At 42.4% G+C, this 23,906-nt stretch overlaps 1 protein-coding gene across 2 annotated transcripts in view; it reads right to left on the reverse strand.

The window, feature by feature from the left end:
* Window positions 1-8,174: 8,174 nt before the first annotated feature.
* The window catches only part of LRRC8C (leucine rich repeat containing 8 VRAC subunit C), a 74,514-nt gene continuing 58,782 nt past the window's right edge, over window positions 8,175-23,906 (reverse strand). The window contains exons 2-3 of one of the 2 annotated variants that reach the window (XM_008690615.2): window positions 21,903-22,012; window positions 8,175-10,628 (exon numbers count right to left, since the gene is read on the reverse strand). In XM_008690615.2, coding sequence (XP_008688837.1) covers window positions 8,355-10,625 — 2,271 coding nt within the window. In that variant the 5' untranslated portion in view covers window positions 10,626-10,628; window positions 21,903-22,012 and the 3' untranslated portion in view covers window positions 8,175-8,354. The remainder of the gene's footprint in view (window positions 10,629-21,902; window positions 22,013-23,906) is intronic. The other variant, XM_040627061.1, reaches the window with a different exon arrangement.

The raw sequence follows: 23,906 nt of genomic DNA on the forward strand, positions 1-23,906 counted from the left end.
GGAGCCAGCCAGGTGCCCCCAAAGTTGATGATTTTTAAGATGCATTTCAATACAATGAAATGACTCTCTTGCAGTTATTTCGTAACAAATTCTGCCAGACTCTCCCATCTTGCCCAAAGAAATTAGAAACAAAGGAAAGGGGTGAAGGGACTATTAGCCAACTCAATTTTTTGATTTTCTGCAATAATCAGTGGATTTGCTGAGAGATTGTGTAAAACGTCTCAGCTTTATTTGGCCTCTGTGGGTCCCGTATTTACTAGCTACGGTTGCTAGTGAACATTAGGGAGACCTGCTGCCTCTGGTTGAAGAGACTGGTGTGGACAGTATAACATTGTAATTTTAGTAGAGGCCACCAGTTTCTCTTGTTCCAGCTATTCTTACTAGGTGACACTGACACTCCTCCCATTGAAAGGTGGGGTTTGTATCCCCTCTCCCCTGCCCCTAACCCCGGGCAAGATTTACAATGGTTTCAACCAATAGAATATGGCAGAAGTGATGTCACAAAAGTGAGGTCATAAAAGGTGATACAGCATCCTTTCTGCCCTTTAGAATAGTCTCTTGGGAGCCGTAAGGGATTACAGAAGAGCTCTGGTTACCCTGAAGCTGACATGCTGTGCTCCGCTGAGGTTCAAGCCGACAGCCAGAATCAAATGCTGGATGTAGGAGTGAAGATGACTCCAGATGATACTAGCTCCCAGCCATTGAGTCTTCCCAACTGAGGTCCCAGGCACTGTGGAGCAGAGAGAAGCTGTTTTTGCTATGCCCTCCAAATTCCATAGCCACAGAATCTGGGAGTGTAAGAAAATAGTTGTTTTAGCCTACTAAGTTTTGGGGTGGTTCGTTACATGGCAACAGTAATTGGAACAGATACGAAACCAGGAGCCCTATCTACTCTCCGAGGCCCCCTGCGATACTTTGTTGGACCGTTAGAGCTTCTGGGAACACTATTTGAAAACTCTGAGTTAACCAATCTTTAAGGGCTCCAAATTCTATCTTTCTGGTAAACCTGGAACGTAATAGTTTTATTAAGAAAGAGAAGTATCTTGCCTAGTGCTATGGATTGAATTGTATCTCCCGTAGTGGCCAAGGTCAGGCTGTCCCAAGATGGGCCACTTTGTCATGAAGATTAGTTTGAGCTGAAGGCAATTGAGACCCTGCAGGCTCAAGAGAAACTTTTCGCCTCTCCCTTAACTACATAGAAGAATCTAAATTGGGGTCTTTCACAGAATAAGTTTATTAGCAGAGGTAAATTTTATCTGACCTATCTATAAGGTGGGGCAAACATCTAATTACCAAATATCTGCTCTTCTTCTTATTCTGTGAATTGCATTCCTTCCCTTTGAAGTCCCAGACCTCTACCCTCTTCTCCTTAGTTCAAGAGGACATAGAGATCTCATTTTTCCCATTTTTAGAATTTCCAGTCTGTGTGGATTCCCCATAGATACACTATTAAAATTTATTTTCTCCTGTTAATCTGTCTCATATCAATTTGATTCTTAGTCCAGCTTAGAGGGACCTTGAAGAGGACACAAATTCTTTTTTTTTTTTTAATAATGATTTTTTATTATATTATGTTAGTCACCATACAGTACATCCCCGGTTTTCGATGTAGGACACAAATTCTTGCTCTCCAACACTCTCAAAATGATGAAGTCCTAACCTCCAGTACCTGTGAATGTGGCCTTATTTGAAAATAGGGTGTTTTCAGATTACCGAATTAAGATGAAATTATTAGGTGGGTCCTAACCCAATATGACGGAGGAGTTCTTATAAAAAGGGGAAGTTTCGAGGCGCCTCAGTGGCTCAGTTGGTTAAGTGTCTGCCTTTAGCTCAGGTCATGATCTCAGGGTCCTGGGATCGAGCCCTACATCAGGTTCCCTGCTCAGGGGGAGTCTGTTTCTCCCTCTCCCTCTGCCCCTCCCCCCTGCTTGTGCTCTCTCTCTCTCAAATAAATAAATAAAATCTTTAAAAAAAAGGGGGGGGGGTTTGAACACAGAGGTAGACCCACAGGGAGGATGCCAAATGAAGATGTAGGCAGACATTGAGTGACGACCCATCTATAAGTCAGGGATTCCCAGAGATTGCCAACAAACCCCCAAAAGATGGGAGAGTGGCGTGGAGCAGATTTTCTCTCACAGCCCTTGGATGCCACCAACCCTGCTGACACCTTGATCTAGCACCGTGAGACGATAAATTTGTTTGTGGAAGCCACCCTGTGTGTGATAGTTATGGCAGCCCTGGGAAAATGACACAGCCCAGAACCAGTTTGGACGGGGACGATGGTCCTCGTAGCCCCAAGGCTATCAGTTAATAGAGTTAGGCTGTCCAAATGTTAGAGTATGATTTTAGCAAAATCACTCCACAAAGACTATGTGAAATCATAAAGGAATCCCAAGAACTGTTGCAATTATGAGTGAGGAAATATTATAATTTTTATATTAAAATCACTGCTGGAAGTTAATTTTTTTCTTAGACTGTAAAGGAGACATAAAACACAAAGAGTTACAGGCTGCCTCTTTTGTGTCACTATTTCCAAGAACTATATTACCTGAAACTATTACTAAAAACTGAATAAACACTTTTTTAAATGGTGATGTCTAGATGTAACTTGAGTTGAAAAAAATTCCCTGAAAGATTCAAAAAATAAAGCCCATTTTCTACTTGCTTGCAAACTTTCTAACAAGATTCCCTAAATCAAAATAATCAGCATGGTCAGTTTGGTTTATGTTCGGTAATAATACCTTTGCCTAATGCTGTGTCTTTATGTAAAATATTTAAACTTGGAAAATACTGTCTCATCTATGGTATGCCTGATCATATAAATGTTTGTGTTTTGTTTTGTTCAAATATGAAATCTAAAGTATATAGCCTGTATTCAAAGATTTACACACAAAATTAGTACAGCCTCTCACTTTTTTCCTACTTGGATACTGATGATAACATTCAAACTTACATTCCAAAATATGCAGGCCTGGGGCCATGTGAGTACCCTCACTGAGTCTAAAATTGTCGTGATTTCCCTCTTATGTACTTCTGTACCCAAACAGAAGGGCTTATATCTCGCTAGCCTGAACAACTGACTTGATTTATTCAATGTCAGTGTTTATCTCAATATTGTGTATAAATGAAAGGACCAGAAGATGGGACATTGGAAGGTACCAGTGGACAGTCTTCTCTGTTTGTGCAAATTGCATTGAATCACCAGCTGTCTCCATTCTATTGCATTTCTCAGCTCATGTCTCCAAAATTTCTCGAGCTGCCACACAATTCTGTGTGAGGTTTTTTTTTTTTTTTTAAAGATTTTATTTATTGATTTGTCAGAGAGAGAGAGCACAAGCAGGGAGAGGGGCAAAGGGAGAAGCAGACTCCCCGCTGAGCAGGGAGCTGGATGGGAGACTCGATCCCAGGACCCCAGGATCACGACCTGAGCCAAAGGCAGACGCTTCACCGACTGAGCCACCCAAGCGTCCCCCTGTGCAAGTTTCTGATGCACACATTCACAGGGCCTCTCACCACTCTCAGAATCCTTCCTTGTCTCAATAGAATTTCTCCCAAGGGCTATCAGTTGATTACCAGTAAGATGATGGAGGCACAAACGACTACAGAAAAATACGGTAAGTGGCAACGTAGCTTCAAAAGTTACCAATCACAATTTTCTTCTGCGTAAGTGGTATATGAGATTTTCCTGAAAAGGGCTTCCATAAGCCGGAGTATGTGTGATGGAGGAGGGGAGGCTTCCTAGCTGAGCAGAACCGTTCTGATTCCTTCAAGCAGCCGCGCGCATTACCGGAACACCGTGTGGCGAGAGCTGTGCTGGACAGCGATCCCATCATCAGATCTGGCAAAGGCACAGCCCTTGCCTCCAGACGACATATTCAAGCGCTAATGACTCCAATAGAACTCCAGGGGCCCCTGAGGTAGATGCGGCCGCACAGTGAATTAAGGAAGGAAATAATTAGTCACAATTGCAGAAACGAGCTAAACACGAAGCGAAAGAAGGCATGCGGCCCATTTCCTGCGGAGCACAGAGAGCCTTCGCAAGGGCAGAAGCAACACCAGGAGAAATGCAAAAGGTCAACGTGACTTCTATAATCGAAGAAGGGACGAATCTCAACTTTAAATTACAAAAATGACTTTATTTAAGTTATTTTCTCTTCCTATGTACTACAATAGCCAAATAACATGAAGACATTTTATTGGGAATTTGCACGATGACAAATCAACCTTCAAGCATTTTCTTGACGGTCTTAGAGGTTTGACCAGCATTTGACACAATTTGAACACAGACAGTGAGAGAAAACAAGTGGCAGGAAAAACAACAACAGAGTGAGCACATAAGGCATTGAGTTTCAACCCCAGTAAAAATATTCACGAGGCAGAATCGGGTGGGAGAAGGAATAGTATTCAGCAGAGAGCAAATTTATAATTACATTAAAAACCATGCATAGGAACTGTGGTTTAACATGGCCAATGAGTTAAGTTGTACAAAGTATCCTTTTTCAAGGTCTTCTGATCAAAAAAAAAAATTCCTTGGGGCCAGGAGGACACTCTTCCCTCCCCCGGCATGAACTTCAGGATGTTACCTTTGTCAGTACATGGCTCTGGGAAGATGCAGTAAGAGGGGACACCGAGTTTGAAAGGCTGGTATGAAATTGTATTAGAAGCATGTCACTGAGACCTAAATCTGAAAAAATCAATGGCAGGTCTGGTGGAGACTGTCCAAGTTTTCTTACAATGTGAATTGACAAGAAAAGACGAGACTGTCTGACAGACTCTTGAGGCATTCCCCTCCCTCATAGCTGAGCTGTATTGTTCCCTTGTTTTGGTAACTTAAGGTTACTGAGGGACCCTACTGTGAGTTATTGAGATCCTACCGAGACGTGGACGGCTTGACTGGCATTACCACACTCAGAATTAATGGGAGAACACCAACTGAAATTATATGAAAATTCATCTTATCTATTCACTACTAAGTACCGCTGACCATTTTCATAAAGATGGATCACGAATGTTCACTGTTTAAGTACAGATAGCATTACTACTGATCAGATATTTGGTAGGAAATGAGAGAGTAGAATAAACTGCTTAAAAATGGACTTTTTAAAAATGATAGAATTAGAAAAATAAACAACAGCAAAACTCCTCTTGGGGGAAATAGTAAGAAGAGATATAAAGAATGTGTCTTCTTTTTTCTCAGTATCAGAAATCATAAAACAGCACATTGCAAGGACTTGGATCTTCCCCATCCCAAGTAGCCCAAGAAAGATGCCAGGTTGTTTAAGACCCTCTCTAAGAAGGATGGCTTGAGAGGCAGATAAAGAGGCACCACTGAATGAACGAAACACTCCTAGCAGGCATATCCTGAAAGCCTTCTTGCCAAACACGATGCCATGTAGACTGTGGCAACTCTTTACAGCAGCTCCATGGGAAATGTAATGGCAGGGAAAAGGTGGGTGAACCGCAAGAAAAACCTACAGTTGTTTCACTGTATCAAGAACATTTATGTTGAAAGTGCTGTGTTAAGAACAAACCAAAACAAAAACCTAACACACAACTAGTTTTCTGAGGTGTGGTCTTCTTAGGGGAGTTCCACTGGGATACACTTCTATGCTTTGCTTCAACCAGACCATGTCCAGACAATGACCTGTTCTACACTTAACCAGTAAAACTGACCAGAAAGCATACCCAGCATGGGCTTCGACCAGCCACAGGCATTACGAGTACAGATGGTGCTTTTAGATTTACAGAAGCAGTTTCTCAGGAATCCTATAGAGGATGGAGAAATAGAGCTAGTTGTTCCTTTTTTTAGCAAGAGCACTTATAAAATACAGAAAGGGATTAGGTAAACACCCGTTTACACTGAGTTGATCCATTAAAGGACTTTAGAAAAATCAGCAGTTCATTTACCTGAGTTTCCCATTTAAAGGCTAAATGTAATTGAATGATTTTTGCTTATAAATGTGAACAAAAACAATATTAAAAAGGGCCAGAGTCAGAAAATTGACACTCAAGATGAAGTCTGAGACTTTTGAATTTTTATAAAATCTAATAGAAACATCTATGAACTATCCTTCTCAGTTTAAGCATAAAGTCATAGAACAATACTGATTTACTGGATGTTATTTAGAATTTAGGTTAGGGGTCAGCCTGTGAAATCATTAAGCAAGCAAATTAGAGTCTTCTGGAATTGAGAGCAAATTATGACAAGTGTTAAAAGTACTTACTATTCACTTATGTCAGTTATGAACCCCACGTGAGATTATGATTTAACACCAGATAAAGACTTCAGCATAAATACGATTTTTAACCTGAATAGATCCCTTTTGAAGGGTGGTGTAGAAAATAACTATAAATTTTATCCAGAAAAATAGTGCACCCAGTGTTTTACCAGTAGTTATCTAAGCTTACCTTTTTCAACAGGGTATTTTTGTCATGCTCAGCCATGGAGAATCTTCCAAGTCTTTTGTTTGCTTAAAATAAGAGGACTGTATTTCTAAATACAACACATTGTTCATAAGCAGGATCCTAACCACATTCTGGAATTGAATATCTGCCCCTACAAGAAATATAGCTATGTTACTATTTTAACATATCATTTCCATTCTAGGTGGGAAATAAGTTATACAAAATCACCATTCGAACACTTGGACAAGAACAGAAACAATAAAGCATCCGGACTGCATGATTTCGTTATTCAACAAATGAAAAGCATCTCTTCCCCAAATCCTTCACTCCATGACACCTCCTAGCATCTCCAACACGAGTGAGGTACGTGTGTCTGCTGAGCAGTTGTGTTGAATTCCAAAGCAGCACTGTAGAAAATCACCAGGATCAAGGCGCAAAATATAAAAGCAGTTATTTTGAAACCCCAAGAGCATCTTCCTATTGTCTTTCATTGCTAAGTCACAAAACTCTCTTAGGTCAGACTAGAATTCTGACAACAGTCAGTGTGAATTGACTACAGAAAACACAATTCCCATGATCAGCAAAACTGGCCCTGGATCGAGGGCACGAATCGTGTTTTCATTTTCCTGAAGAATCAGTTACAGATTTTGCCCAAGATGCGTATACTATGTTGGTTTAAATACAAAGATAAATAAAAGCTCTGCTGACCACCAAGCAAAAATTATTTCTAAGTGACAGCCACTTAGCAATTTATTCACCCCTTTAAAAAAAAAAAAGTAACAGAACCATTTTAGGTGAGATGCTTATTTTAAGCCAGAAAACAGAAACAGTTCCTTGTGCTCGCATCGCTCGCACCCGCAGCAGGGGCAGGAGTCCGGGAGCTCCACTTACGGAGATGTGGTTTATTCTGCGTAACAGGCAGGACGTGAGGAGCTGGCCGCCCCACTCTGCCCGGAGCAACCCGGGCCCCTGACTAGAGTGCCAGCTCTTTCAGAGATGGCTTCGGCAGGGCATTTTTTTTTTTTTCTGTCTGATGTACCCACATATCAAGATATCAAAGGTTATTACATTACTTAAAAACCAGGCTTCTGATTCTGATTTTTAAATTTAATTACCTATTTTAATTAAAATATATCTAGCTTCTCTGAGGTTGCTCACCAGTACTACATAGCAATATTAAGATGAAGGGTGGGGGGAGGAGAGCCTCTGTATTTTGTTTTTAAACAATATTTTTGAAATGTTGGGGAGAACGCAAATCAGTCAGATGATACATGACCAATTCAGACCAGCCAACCATGGAAGATTATTGATTTCACTCACTTACAAAATCCTAGCCTAACAACCACATTGACTGTCAGGTAAATGAAATAACACAATTTAGGGTTCTGTTGGAGACGAGGAGAAATTTTGAAAGCAGTGGTCTGTGGCAATGCACTTATGTGAATATACACTCCAGAGAAGAGTCTCCTGTAGGATGAAGGACTCGGCCAACGCGGAAGGCAGCTGGTCTTACAAGGACTAGCGCAGACTCCTTGGTACAGACACAGTAAAAACAAAAGTAAGGACCCTGGACAGGTGGAAACAAGCAAAAAATGACCTTTGCAAAATATCTATTTAAAAAATACCAAAAAGCATGCAACTTAAAATTCCCTCCCTTTCACAAGAATGAAATGAAAAAACAAAAAAACAGACGGAACCACCTGTTTCTGTCAGTAGAAAACAATAATAGGTACATTAGGTTCCAGGACAAATAAAACTTTAAAATATTAATATTGAAAAAATACAATTAAATTTTTATTAAAAAATACATACTCCTTACTCAATCTTTGTGTACATTTTGTTTTGTGTGACAAAAAAAAAAAAACAAAATAGGAAAGGCATTAAGACTACCTAATTATTTATACTATTTGGTAGAAGCACGTCTCAGTCAGGCTTTAAAGAAAAATAAGTTATTCTGCTTTCATTTGCTCCCGGACATCAGAAGGCAGAGTTTCAAACAGAGCATCTTCCACAACTAACCCGGCCCGCTTCAGGGCCCGACAGTCGCCCAGTTCGGGAGGGAGGATTTCAAAGTGATTGCCTTTAACGTCTAAGTAGGAAAGAAATAATAAATTTCCAATTTTCGGTGAAAGTACCGAGAGGCTGTTTTTCCCAATCTTCAGCGTTTTAAGTTTCTTGCAGAAGTAGAGTTCGTCTGGAAGGCTCTCCACTTTGTTACAAGTGATGGAGAAGTACTGCAGACTCTGTAGCACCCCGACCTCAGGCGGGATGAAGCGGATGTCATTGTAGGACAAGTCCAAGTACCGGATCTTGTTGCATAGGAACAGGTGGGACGGCAGCACCTCTATTTTGTTGTGACTGAAGGCCAGGCGCTCCAGGCTGGTGAGCTTCTTTATGTGCTCGGGGATGTAGGTGATGCTGTTGTGCCACAGTTTCAGCACCGTCAGCTTTCTCAAGTGCTGGAAGCTAACGATTTCCTCGATGGATTTCAGATTATTTTCCTTGAGGTCCAGTTCCTGGAGGCTGAGCAGACTGAACACGGCATGGGGGATGCGCTCCAGGTCGCAGTGGACCAGCTCCAGCTCCGTCAGATTGGTCATCTTCTTTAAATTGTTCAGCATCACCAGCTTGGTGCCGTCGTTGTGGACGCACATCTTCTGCAGGTGGCTGGAGACGTCCACCACCGCCTGAGGGATTTTGGAAACGTTGCTTTTGATAGAGAGGATTTTAAGGCTTTTGAGATCCCGCAGAGACTCGAGAGTGACATTTTTGGAAATGTCATGACTTAGAGAGCCAACCAGGTAGAGCTCTTCCAGATTCCGGAGCCCGTACATCCAGGGGGGCAGCTCCCTCATATCATCAAACTTGACGCTCAAGACCTTGAGGTTTTCCTTCAGGAAAGAGAGCGCCGCACTGTGGATTTTGACTGAGCACTGGTGTAGCGAGAGCTCTTGGAGATTGTCCAGCTGCGCGATGGTGGCGGGGATCATTACGTTCTTGATGATTTCCAGTTTGAGAGACTGCAACTCTGTGATCTCAAAGACTGTGTCCGGAAGACCAGAGAGCATGATAAGAGGCAATTCCAGCCGGTTATGGGCATTCGTCTGTAGCTTCTGCCTCAGTTTATCGGGAGTCCACTCGTTATTTAAGTTGAGCTGCTTTAATTTGTTCTCGCTGACTTCAGATAGGAACACCGCGAATCTCTTGGAGTACAGTGGGTCATACTGATCTATCATATGAAGCATAAAAGCAAAGTCATTTTTCACGTCTGGAATATCGTCAATTCCAGTCTCCTGCCGGACATACTCGAAAGAGTATTCCCGCAGAGAGCGGTAGAACAGCCAGTATAAGGTGTACAGGCACGTCAGTCCGTAGATGCTTACAAAACACAGGTAGCAAAAGGACAGTTTGGAGAACAAGTGTGCCATGGTGTGATTACAAGAAAAGTTTTTATATCCGGTCATGTCCTGAATGTCGACGTTACAGTCCACGGTGAACTGAACTTTGGAAACCAGGGCGCTATTATAGGCGATGATGATCAGGAATTTTATGACCTTAAGCACAGTCTGGCGAACGTACATGGCATACAGGATGTCACCTTCTTCGACGTGCAGCCTGAACTTCTTCACCTTCTCAAATAAGGCCTTCGCTTGCTCCCCTTCCTTCTTATCCAGGGCTCCGGCAGTGGACTTGTCAACCACGAACTTCTCCGGAATGGACTTTAAAGACTGAGAGTTGACCAGGCTGCCTTCCGGACCCGACTGGATGGTGTTGGACCTGCTCATGTTGTTCTTCCTGTTGTCCTTTTCCTCGGAATCCTCCCCAGACACCTCCGATAAAGCCCGTGTGGTCCAAGGAGAGTCAAAACACTTCCCCAGGATCGAGATGAAATGTTCTATCTTGGAGCTGGAGCCGGGGAACTTGAACCAGAAGTTGCTGCAGAGCATGAAGACCAGGGTGTGGATGAGGACCAGGTAAGGGAAATACTTGGCGTACCAGTGGAGGGCCCGCTCATAGCACATCTGGTTTATGAAGCTGTACTGCTGGAGGTCCAGATCTGTCTTTAGTCCTTTCATTTCTACAGTGGCGGGGTTGGTAGGAGACGGTTTGGGGGGAGGCAGCGGGGTGGTGCTGGCCACTGCTTGGGAGACATTGGACACGGAAGAGTGATTCTGAGAAGGCTGGACTCTTTTCGGAAGGCAGATGATCTTGTCTTGCATGACCTGGAACACAGAAGTAATATTTTCAAATTATATTATTCAAAGAGCTCCGATAATGTCATTAGTGTGAAGAAAGCAGCAATAACGTCCAATAAATGTCCATTTCCTTTGCCTGGAGAATACAACGTTCGATTCCGGCACCAGGATTTCATTCCCTGCCCATGTGCTGGGAAAATGAAATACTTGACTTTGCTCATCGTGTGTAAGTTATGACATAAAACACAGCAGTTGTCTTAGGTCACAGAAGAACTCACAACAAAATAAGTATTTAAAGAACATTCATGTATTTTAAAATTTTGCATTTCTTCTCTCCCTGGAGCCTGGAGAATCAGTCATTTGTCTGGGAAGTACATCCTCTTATCAGACTCAATCTTGAACTGGATGGCTCCCCAGATTAGATGGACTTGTGTATGAGAATTAACAGGATTGGCAGGAGGAAATGTGGAAGAAATTCCTGTCTTTATCATTTGCCCTTTACTTTCTACCCATACCCTGGAATGCATGCATAGATGAATGCAAATGGCCTTCATACAATGGGAATTCACTAAGCTTTTATGAAAACCATTTCATCTCTCTGCAGAGAGATATGAAGGAATCAGAAGCTCTTCACAGTAAAATAGTTAGGTTTAAACTTGCTGGCTTTTCACACAAAATATTACATTGAAAACTTTTATCCCTCTACCAATACAGCAATTTGTTGGAAAAAAAAAAAAAAGTAAGCCCAAAGAATGTCCAGTAGTCTCCTAACACTGCAATTTGGGTAAGGAAGAGGGCATCCTTTTTGCAGATGAAGGAGTATGAGGCCAAATACTCCTGGAATCAACCTGGAGGAACTGTCCCCAGGAACAATAAGCAAACAGTCTGGAGGAAGAATAATAACCAAGGAATTGACAGCAATAATGTGAGATTAATAATGCAGGGAAAATCTATTTGTACCTTAAAAATGTCAAATGGCTGGAAACCCGTAGCTTTCAGTGATTCTGCAACAGCAAAATGTTTAGTAACTTTGGTAACAAACAACAAAGCTCCTTCCATTGATTATAGAAGCAGAAACTGAATCCATCGTCAAGTGGGTGCTGTGGCATGGGAATGTGACCACAAGTTGGTGACATGGGGGACACTGCCCCCCAGACAGAAGTACAAGGTCTGACAATGGAGTGGGGCACCCAACATTTAGCAGAGTGTCCAAGACAAAGGAGACCACCCACGTGTATTTGCTGAGAAAGTGGATGAGTCCCAAACCGACACGAGTATTTCCAGTTCGGAGCTGCGTATGTCTGCATGTGGCCCTCAGCTCTTCTAGGGAAGAAGGTAAGGATGGCAATTATAGTGCTGACGGCAGAAAACTTCTGCTGTGTTTAATACGCCACTGACTCTGTTCTAAAAATGTCACCGGTATTCATTGTCACCAGAATCCGATGAGGCAGGTACTCTTATTATTCCCATTTCACAGATGAGGAGACCAAGGCACAGAAAGGTTAAGTTACTTGCTACTATCATCCTGCTCAGGCCACCTGGACCCAGAGCCCACATTCTTATTTCATTTTACTGCTTTTCTAGAATTAAACCGAAAAGATCCCAATCTGACTTTATCATAACAAATTACCTTATGCAAATTTTGTCACAGGAAAAGAGCTTATTTCTGCAAAACCCTATGCAGGTGACAGTGAAAGAATTAGGTTAAGGGGAAGAGAAGAAGTCTCATTACAAGAGTTATAAAAGCTCTGTCCTGGAAGATGAAGCAGGGAGGAATTATTTACTATGTCAAATAGGAGAAGCAAAGAAGAAATCACACATGTGACTGCATTTCTAGAATTTGGTGGCTACAGAGGTGTGAGAACTGAGCAGTGGTCTTCAAGCGTTTCTATCACTTACCTATGTCAGAGAAAAAATATTGACCACGCCCACTCAGTATATGTATGTCTATTCATAATTACATCCATAAAGTCCTGTTGATCCATATGTGAAATATTAGAAAAGCTTAATTCCTTTCCCCTGAGGCTTAAAATAAATACAGGCATACCATGAAGATATCGCAGGTTCGGTTCCAGACCACCACAATAAAGCACTTATTGCAACACAGCTAGTCAAATGAATTTTTTGGTTTACCAGTGCTTAGAAAAGTTACGTTTACACTGTACTATCGTCTATTAAAGGGTTACGTCAAAAAAATGCCCACTGTCATCTGAGCTTTCAGCAAGTCAAAATCACTGGTCACAGATCATCATAGGAAATATAATAATAATGAAGAAGTTTGAAACATTGCAAGAATTACCCAAATGTGAAACTGAGGCATGAAGCAAGGAAATGCTATTGGAAAAATGGCACCAACAGACCTGCTCACACAGGGTTGCCACAAATCTTCCATTTGAGAAAAACACAGTATCTGCAAAGTGCAATAAAATGAGGAGCGCCTGTCTAAATAAAAGTTTTCATTTTTATCTCACATCTCAATGCAGCACCCTTTGCATTTCTGGGGGGTCAAGCACTCTACCTTGGAAACCCCTGGAATAGAAAATAGCGGGAGGAAGTCTAGACAATGCCAGATTACCCGTAAGGAATACGGAGGAGAGACAAACAAGCCATTCAGTGTTTGGGGTCCTGTTCTGGATGTGCTCCCATTCGTGGTCTTGTTAACGCTCCAGCAGTCTGTGACGTCAGCAGAAGGTAGGGGCGAGAGATGAACAGGGAAAGGGAGTGCGTCCCTGAGTACCTTCCCCAAGAGTGACACCTTGGAGCTAGTGTGTTAATATGGCATTGTTAGTGTTATGAGGAAAACACGGAAGCCTTGCTTTGTGAAAGCAAGATCAGTTAGAAGGTAACGAGGCAGGCACCTTCTTAAAGTGCTAACTCCCTGCCAAGCAACCAGGCAGCCCCATTCCTGGCCCCCTGCCCAGCACTTCCTAGGCTTGTTCCTGATGGTGGAGGATGACAGACCTCTGGAGCTTGCTTGCATAGGGTTTCAGGATATCCATTGCACAAGGGTGCCAAGCAAAGGGGGCAAGCAAGGGTGGGCTGAAATCCTGCTGTGCCCCTCAGCGGGATGGAAGCCCCATCCTCTTGGGGTTCTCTATGGTCACAAGGGAGGGCTACCTGTTTATATTCTGCACAAATGTACCTGATTGGCTAACATCGGCCATGCTAGGAAGGCAGGTCATATTCTCCCCATTCTACAGAAGAAAAAAACAACTCAGGTTTGGAGAATGGCAGTAACTTGTCCAAGTTCACATAGCAGGAATTTAAACCTGTCTTCTGTTTACAGCCTAGTGTCTTCTACCCCTCCACATGTCTTCTCATCTCACCAAGCGTCTGCTGGGAGGGCTTCATAGAGAACAGCCCAGCATAGTGGAGGGAGACAGAGCGCATCTCCCCAAGTTCCTCTCAGTCTTCTGATGCCGGATTTCTATTTCAATCTTCACAAAGACAGAATTTTTAAAACGTGCCTACTTAAATCCCAGGAGGGGAAAGACGGTGATCTATTTTCCATCAGCTGTTAACTATTCAGAAGTGAGCACAAAGTAGAAAAAATACTGGAATTCAGTTGCTAAGGACAATAGCTGCTCCTGCAGCTGAAAGAACATTTCATAAGAAGACTCCAGAAGAGATGCAGCTCAGAGCAGAATTCTCCAAAAATGTGACGGCAGGTTGCCTAATCCAGGACTATGAGAAGGAACAGGGCAGGTTCAGGAGTCCAACAGCAAGAGTTGGAGGATTTAAACAGTAAAATGGCCTCAGGACAGAGGACGGAAGTTGACTCCGCCATGTTAAAGACACAGTATTTCTGAACATGGCAGCATTGAGAAGAACTGGGAGAAGGATCTGCATTTTCGAAGGTGCGGTAAAAAAGGGAAAGACAGACAAAAGTAAGGCAGCCAGGCTTCCTAAAACAGCAGCCGCAACCACAACAAACGGCACAGGGTGCTCTGTGGTATCTTTGTAAAAAAGAGCAGCTTGTAAGAACTTGAAATTCTTTGTTTCCTCTTTCCTGCTTTTTGGAGAAATTTGTTAATTCAACCTAGATACCTCACTTCTCTTTACCTTTTGCCAATCATTTAAAGGTTAGAGAGCCAAACAAGCCTTACAGAAAGGCTGCAACACCAATTTCAAAGGAGCCTCGGGGTTGCAGGCTGAGGGAGAGCGGCTGGGGGTGAGCAGGGATAAAGCCCCCCCCACCCCCCCAAGCTCATACACACGTGTCACAATGCAGAGGAATTCCACCACTTTCATCCAGAGGCAACCCTCAGAACGCCTTTGAAGGAAAAGGGCTTGAGACCAGAAGCTACAAGGGGTGTTTGTGCAGGGAAAAGGAGACTGAAAAGGGAGGGAAATGGGGTAAGGGGAAAGAACAAAATGGAAAAAGCAAGATAAACAAGAGAATCCAATCCAAAATACAGCAAGGTGAGAAAGTTACTATCCTAAAGGCGGATATGAGAATAATTCTTGAATAAAAATCATCTGTGTTAAGGAAAATATCTGAGTTGGTTTGGGAACCAGGAAGGGAAGGATACAGAATAAGGTGAGTCACTGAAAGCAAAGGTCAGATGAAGCCATGGCAACAAAGATGGCCAACCCTACTCTATATGGGGATGAACAGGCTTGGAGGTTGGAGGTGGTGAGTCAGCAGAGCAGAGAGGGGCTTGAATCAAAGAAAATGGGTCAGGCAACATGGTGGGAGGCTGGAGTATATACTCATTATTTCTATTTTGAGATATAAATACCTTTCAGTCTTGCCTGGAAGTTTGGTGAAATCTGCTACACAGAGACACGCACAGACAGACACACACACAGAGCTTTTGTTAGTCAATTTATAAGAATCACAACAAAAAGGAACAAACTTGCATGCGTGCATCAAATCTGTACAGACAGGGAGAATCCGCCTGGGATGGTAAAAATCTATAATGCCGTTTCCATGGAAGCAGGAATGAGGACCATGAGAACCAAATCCTTCCAGGAGTCTGTAAGACTTGGAGATGGCCATGGGGCCAGGGACTGGAATTTGATCCATCATGCTCTAGATCCGAAGGGGCAGCTGATGTCAGGTGGCAAACCTGTATAAAATGCTCAAGGCCTTACGATGAAAAGCCCCGGAGGGATAAAAATATACATGTAAAATTGTTCCATCACTGTGATTAATACCTAGGTAATGTTTCTGGAAAAGAAACCCAAGGGTTTCAGGGATTGCCGAAATGGGCTCAGTAAAATTTGGACTCGTAAATTCTCATTTGTAAATTATTTTGAGATAACAGCAGTTTTTAGGGGGAAAAAAATGAAACTCAGTGTGTTTTCAAGACAAACAAAGTGAAAATTCAAAAAAGGAAATAACTGGGAATTCAAAAAAAGGAACTAACCGTGGCGCCTGGGCGCCTCAGCTGCCTAAGTACCTGCCTTCGGCTCAGGTCATGATCCCTGGGTCCTGGGATTGAGCCCTGCTTCAGGCAGGGAGCCTTCTTCTCCCTCTCCCTCAGCTCATGCGCTCTCTCTCAAATAAATAAATAAAATCTTAAAAAAAAAAAAAAAAAAAAAAAGGAAACAACCCAACCAAACCATGCCTGAAGTGGTCCTCAGATCTAGGAAAAGAAATCAAATATTTAAGATCATAATTGTCACATTTATCCCAGCAAAGAGTTGCATTTTTAAGTGGAATGTGTGCCCACTTTATCACGTGTTGAAATGCCTTGCACAGTCAAGGCAAAATTAGCGCCTTTGGATAGTACTTGTCACGATTTTAAATCATTAATGGTCATGCCTACATCTTAGATTGTCTGAAACAGCTTTGATGATAGTTATTTGAGTCTCAGTACTTTGTTAGAATTATAACATCCACTATGATAATGTAAAAATAAGATCCCCTTAATTTAGACAATTTCCAGAAACGCAAGGCAGCGAAAAGCAGAACCCACCTGTGATAACAAGTTGAAAAAGTATCTCATTTGCATGAATGAGGCACCGAAGAGCTGAGGTTAAAAGAAAACAGAACAAAACAAAACCACTTAGCTTCAGAGAAGCTGCTTGAAATAACAAAGACAGAGTAACAGAAGCAAGTGCCAGCTTATCTCGAACATGCTGGAGATAGAAATGACATTGATGGGAGTGGCAGAACAGAAGAGCGGAGTAGTTCTGTGTGTGCCCTCAGAAGTCAAGCGTTTGGGCATATCTGCTGTATGTCCGCTATTATGTAGGGATACCAAGAACAATAGGCCCTTCGAGGTCAAGCACGGGAGAAAGTCAACTCATCAGTAATCACTGTGATAACTGTTCACACTCATGCTTGTCTTTCACAATGAACTTTAAATCAACTCACCTAGATCCAGAAAGAAAAAGAACCCCACCATGGTGGTATTTTTATTGGAATTAAATTACATGTATAAATTAGTTTAAGAAGAATGAACATCTTTATGGCATTGATTTTCTCTCTCCACGGTGTGTTTCCATTGATTCCTATCCAATTTTATGCCTTTCAAGAGTGTTTTACAGCTTACCTCACAGAGATTTTGGACACTTAATGTTATCCCTAAATATTTTTATTATTTGTCATTACCTTTTTTTTTTTTTTTTAAACACAGATGGTAACATCCTTCTTTCTCCTTCCCTACCTTTGTGCCATCCCTTAGTAAGACTAGTAAGTCTGGGGCACACCCTTCCAGATCTCTACTTGTGCACGTGCATACATAGGACATCCAAACCCATGGGCTCTCACTACATGGGCTGTTCCTGCACCTGGAGCTTTTCCCTTCCGTTGTCTGTCCTGAAGACCGTAACACGTTGCCACATAGGGCTCTGCTTCATTTTGAGGACCAGAGAACTCGTAGTGTGCCTATGCTATAATTTACTAAAAACATTCCAATGATGACATGCATTTAGGTAATTTTTCTACTGAGACCAATGTCAATGTCAAGAAATGACACGCCGTCTGATTTTACATGGCATTCTACAAAACAGGACAGAGAACAGATGGGCGGTTGCCAGAGGTTCATGGCAAACGTTCAGCACCAGGGAAGTTCACCTTGGGTTATTGAGATTCTGCTCTATCCTGTTTGTGGCGGTGGTTCCAAGATTTACACATGTTTTAAAACTCAAATATAGATCTTGTTTTGATAAAGAGTGCACTCTTGAAGGTGGCAGGGCTAAATGCTGTCTAGCATCAACAGTACCCCACCAGCTTTTTTAAAAAAATATTGTTCTTTCATCTACTTTGCACCCCTGTCGGTGATTTTGTTTTATTTTTTAGGCGTCTCTTTTATGGATCCTAAAAAAAATCCAAACTAATCACTTCTTTCTTTTTACAGTGAATTTAATCCATGACATTATTTTGCTCACTCATATTTGGATATTTACTGATTTTTGAATTTATTTCTGTATTTTTTTTTATTTTTATATATCCCTTTCCTTCCCTCTTCCTGCCTTCTGCTGTATTGATCACATTTTCCACACCTCCTATTTGCCATCCTGCCTCACCTGGTGAGTAATGTGTAGACTGTATTTCTAGAAAGAGGCTACCTATAATTTCTTAAAACATACACATTTAAAGTTTTCAGTCTTGCAACCCCGCTCCAAGCATGTTGGAACTACCCACTGAACTAGCCCGTTGTGTTGTTCTTGGGCTTTGTTTGTTTTCTCCTGAAACACACATTAAAAAAAAAAATGACCTATCGTTGGCTGAGCTTATTTATATGTTTATGGAATCATGCACTCAACCAGTTTTCTTAGTTACTGCATCTTCTCTAAGGAGATTCCTTAATAATTCTTTTAATAAGGGTCTGTGGACTGAAAGCTCATATACCTTGTGTATCTGAACGGGTCTCTATTGCTTTCATTCTTGAATAATAGTGTAGAAAGTTATAAAATTCTCTTGTGGACAGCAATTTCCCTTCAGTGCTAGAATACTATTCCGTCTTCTGGCCTCTATTTTCACTGCTGGGAAGCCTGCTGTCACCTTGAGTTTGTTCTTTAGTGGGCAATCTATCTTTCTCTACAATCTGTCTCTTTAAGATCTTGCCTTCAACCCCAGATCCTCTACAATTTCACCTTAATCCTGAATGTATGTGGATTAATCCTGCTCAATATCTGTAGCTAAGGACTCAGCTTTCTTCATTTTGGAAACTTCAGCAAAATTTCTTTAAATATTGCTTCCACCTTGCGCCATCATTTCTTCCATGTTTTCCCTGTCGCTCCTATTAGACGTATGTTAGAGCCTCTCGGCGATCACCCACGGTGTGTGTGCTCTTTAATCCCTGCCTCTCTGTGCTGGGCTCTGGGTTAACTCTGGATTCTTATCTAATTCATAGTCTTATTTTTCATATTTTTAAATTCAGGGACTTTTTATTTCCAAAATTTCTAAATGTTTTCTATCCATTTGCTCTTCTGTCACATCTCCCCATTTTTTAATGGTGTATCTTTCTCTTGGACCATTGTCAGTGTATTTATTTGGACTTCATTATTTGTTTCAAAATGTAGTTTGGTCTCAAGTGAATCAACGTTCCAATGGCTGATTTTGCTGAGAGCCTTCTCTGAGCATGGTTTTCTTCCTGTGCTCTGGGTAGGAGGCTGGTTCTGAGATGGAGATTGTCTCCCACCATCTCTTGTGCACTCTTTTGTGGTTTCCTGCACCCAACCCCCGGCCCCCCCAACCCACCATTGGCTCTTATCACGGCCTTCTGATGTTCCGCTCTGAAGTCAGGGTCTCATGGATCTGGTTGGGAAACAGCAGGCAGGCTGGCTCAGCTCCTGGTTGGGAGGCACGGTTTCCTCAGAAGCACCAGTCCACCATCCAGTTACTTGTCATTCTTTTCAGCTTCCTTTCAGAGCGGGGGCCTTTGGCTTCAAACAGTGACCAGGCTCCCGGTCTCTTATCTCGTTTCGTGCATTTTTAGCTCCCCTTGCTGGCGGGAGCCGAGCCCTGGCTGCTACTGCCTGCTTTTGGCTCACAGCCCGACAGTTGCTTCAGCTCCACTCAGTATTCCATTCCTGCTCCACAGAAATGCTCTCTTGTTTTTGAATCCATGTATGCATTTTTAAAATCTCTTTTTATACCTTACCATGGCTATGTACATTGAACAGAGGGAGTGCTTTGAAGTGCAACACTTGCTTCTGTATCTTTTCCAGAAGAAGTGCGTGTGTGTTTTAATATGAAATTTTAGTTTCAAGACTAAAATAATGAAGAATCAGCATTGCCTGGGTAGTGCCAGACAAGGTACACCTGTCATGCCGAATTCCTCTCCCCACCAAAGGCTGAATTTCTTTATTCATCTCCCAATAACAGCGTATGAGAGTACGTACTGTCCTACAACCTCAACAATTAAGTCCATTACTCTTTTTCTATACATTATAACCCCCAAATTATTTCTCTCGTTTAGACTTTAAGTCATAGTTATGACTGTATTATCACTGAAAGCAGTGAGAAAATTTGCTGCGTATGATAAAACAACAGGTGTCATTCCAATATGCTAACTTGTGATCCAGGCATATTCTTTAGATGGGGGTTGATTCTTTAAGAGGTAGTGCTTTATATTTTTAAAAAAGATTTTGTTTGTTTGTTTGTTTATTTATTTATTTATTTATCAGAGAGGGAGAGTGAGAGCGAGAGAACGGCAGGCAGAGGAAGAAGCAGGCTTCCCGCTGAGCAAGGAGCCCAATGTGGGGCTCGATTCCAGGACCCTGGGATCAGGATCTGAGCCAAAGGCAGACACTTAACTCACTGAGCCACCCAGGTGTCCCGAAGAGGAAGTGCTTTAACTTGGTTATGGCCTAGTTACAAACAGGTAGATGGCAGCCACAAAGAGGCAGATGGGCCAATATAAAGGTGATTAACTTTATCCTCTTCCCACCCCACAGATTCAAATACAGCTGATTCCAAAGGGTTCTCCCCTGCAGCGAATCATCCAGATTTGCCCCCAGTCTGACATAAAAAAAAAAAAAAATCTCTCCTAACCCAAGAGTGACCTAGCAAGAAACATATCCTAAAGACCTATTTCCCAGGGCTTGTTCAGAGATACTAAGGATAGAGAGGTTTTAGTTCTATCAACGAAAACTTCTTGAATATCCACTCTATGCTAAGCACCATAGGAAAATCAAGGAGGCATAACCAAGGTTTGCTGTTCGACGAGCACTTACACTTCTACTGGAGAGACATAAAGAGTCATATGAAAAGTCAGGGGTGCAAACGAGGCAGTATACCGTTCACCCAGTGAACGGCGCGGTAAGTACAATAAACACTCGGGCTTGGCGTGAGCAGGGTGGGCTTCGTGGGGTTGGAGCACCTTCATTTGGACTTTGAAGCTACTGGACTTGGATGGATTATGGGAGGGTTAAGGTCAGAACCTCGTGGTTCCAGAGGTAGGAGCAAAGGGTTGCACTTGGGAAGAGTAAGAGAAAAGATGCCAAAGGTCAAGTGCGGTTCTTCCTCTCTGAGGTAGACTCATTTCTCCCGGGAGAAGGGAGAGAGATACAAGGAAGGAAGTTAATTAGCACGTCTCTAAGTTATCAGTGAATTACAAACTTACTCTCCCAGAAACAAGGTGCTAGAAGATAAAGAAAGCGCCAATTCTCAAGAGACACTATTTGCCTCCACCAGTGACAGGATTCGCTCTGAAAATGCAGATTTTGTTTCAGGGCTAACCACTGGAAATATTTTAGGTACAAACAAATCTTGGTGAGAAAGAAAAGGAACTGAAAAGGTGGGAAAGATGGTTCTAAAGGGGTGAACATCTAAACACGTTCGTTCTCAGCAAATGTCTGATTCACACGTCTTGCTATCCTCCAAGGCCAGTGCATGTATACTTGGGGGCAGTGACCACGGGAGCACAAGCACAGACATCCCCGAGCACCGCACACGGCCTCCCTCTCACCAGCACAAGCCAGCGCCCTTCTCCAGGGGAAACGGGAATGTGGAACTGCAGGGCTGTGGGGCTCCCTGTGTCCTTATATGGGGGACAGGTAATAACACACAGTGTATAGAGGAAGTGCATAGCCAGGGAGTAACAAGAAAGAGGGGGGGAAATGTACCAGTCTTAAGCAAATTGCCCAATTTTAAAGTGTTTATTAACAAACACAAGGGCTGAGTAAAATGTCTGTTTTTATTGGTTGCTCATTGCCTTGATAGCAATGGGGGAAGGAGAAGAAAAAAAAAGTCATACTCTGGCACCTCTGATGCCCGGAGTCCATGTCCTTGAAGCAAAATTCAAGGTATTGGAGGGATGAACTGATTAAAACTTGAATTTTTGAATTTATGAATTCTCTCGGTGGGAAGGTAGAGCAATAGTACACTTGTTATAGGCTCACCTGTGCATGACCAACCCAGGCATCAAGCACATTTTCTTGAGTTGAGCATTATCAGAAACTTCTGTGCCTGAGGGAACTGAATGCCATTAGTCCAGGAGAAGAATTAAACACTGAAAAAGTTAAAGCATACTTTCCTGAGTCATTACTGTACAGAATAAGGATATATAGTTAAACAGAACTGGGCACCTGGGTGGCTCAGTTGGTTAAGCGTCTGCCTTCAGCTCAGGTCATGCTCCCAGGGTCCTGAGATCGAGCCCTGCATCGGGCTCCCTGCTCAGTGAGGAGCCTCCTTCTCCCTCTCCCTCTGCCTCTCCCCCTGCTAGTATACCCCCCCCCCCGTTCTCTCTCAAACAAATAAATAAAATCTTAAAAAAAAAAAAAAAAGAACTGGAACAGTCTTTTAAGCCCTGGTTGGCCCCCATCACAGCTCCTAAGGAAACACAGCATAATTGCTCATCCTTTTACCTCCTAGACCAGGAAGCTCTTTAGAGGCGGACTCCATCCTCACCAACACTGCCTGGCACGAATTAGGAGTGCAGTAAATATGAGGTGAGTAAACAAACACATTTTTCCCACCAAAGGGAAACAAACCACAACAAGGGCAAGCACGCACACTTATAAAATCGGATGCCAGTGAACATCTGGAAGTATTTGGCTTCTAGCTACCTTCCTCTGAGATGAAACAATTCATTTCACACAACTTCCAAATTGCCAAATGAGGTCTGCCTAGTGCTTCCTAAAGCCGGAGCTAAGTGCTTACTCATTTAAGATACACAAACAGGGAGACAAACTTGGGAGGCACAGTAAAAAAGAAACCATCCCATCTGCCTTAGGATCATGTCTACATCTGATACTTCCCTTAATAAAGGTGATTCTCCTATCACTGTAATACAGACACACTGACTTTTTGAGGGGAAGGATGACTATACATACTATAAATGTCATTTTATTTTCATTATTTTTAGAGAGAGCGCAAGCACGTACACTTTTGTGAGTGCAGTGGGGGAGGGGGAGAGGGAGAGAGAGAGAATCCTAAGCAGACTCCATGCCCAGTGCGGAGCCCCAGTGCAGGGCTTGACCTCACGACCCTGAGATCATGACCTGAACCAAAATCCAGAGTTGGTCGCTTAACTGACTGAGCCACCCAGGCGCCCCAAATGTTAATGTTTCTAACCTCTGGTTAGCCGGAGACGTTCCAGCTATGAAGGGTGCTCTCATTTCTTATATCTTAGTGGTATCTACACTGTGTTTTCTTCTCCTTAGGAGGTCGGTTGCTGCGGGATGCAAAAGGCACTAGAAAAAAAATATTAAAAAATGAGGGAGTGGATCAGATTCAAAACTGTTTTTGCTTCATGGCATTTTTCCATAAGCCAAGTGGACTAGTGAATTATTTGATTCATGGCAATTTAAGATTTAAGTGGAAAGCATTTCAAAGTCAAAACCATGTGAGAAAATGTAGTGGATGTAAAAAAACTATGGATAAACATTAGGAACCTACAGTTAATGATTCATAATAGACACAGTTTGTTTCAGTTGCCTGAGGAATGTAAAATATTTATAATTATGCTCTTGAAATAATGAAGGGAAAGCTCTTTTTGAAGCAATCTCCAGGAACTGAAATCCTAGTTCTGTACTCAACTGACTTAGCCCTGGACACCCTGTAGTTCGCTGATAAATCTGCGAACAGGAGTAAGAAGGAAGAAATTGGGGGAGTCCAAAGAGAAACATAAATCTTCTGGGCTAGCTAGACAACAGCGCTGAACAAGCCGCACAAAAATGCATCATTCTAAACAATGGAAGCACTGTGGAAGCACAGACAAAAAACTGTACTGAAAGGGTTTTTTAGAAATGATCATTTATTTTAGAAATTTACTCTGATAATGAATAAATTGCAACAGCACTCAGCATGTGAAAGGTGTCAAGGCTGTGGTCAATGTCACGTGAAGGAACAGATGGTGTCGTTTATGAGAGAATATCTGTACGTCGTTATGACATCATAGAAGG

This window comes from Ursus maritimus, unplaced genomic scaffold, assembly GCF_017311325.1.
Source record: "Ursus maritimus isolate PB19 unplaced genomic scaffold, ASM1731132v1 scaffold_12, whole genome shotgun sequence".
NCBI classification, from domain to species: Eukaryota; Metazoa; Chordata; class Mammalia; order Carnivora; family Ursidae; genus Ursus; species Ursus maritimus.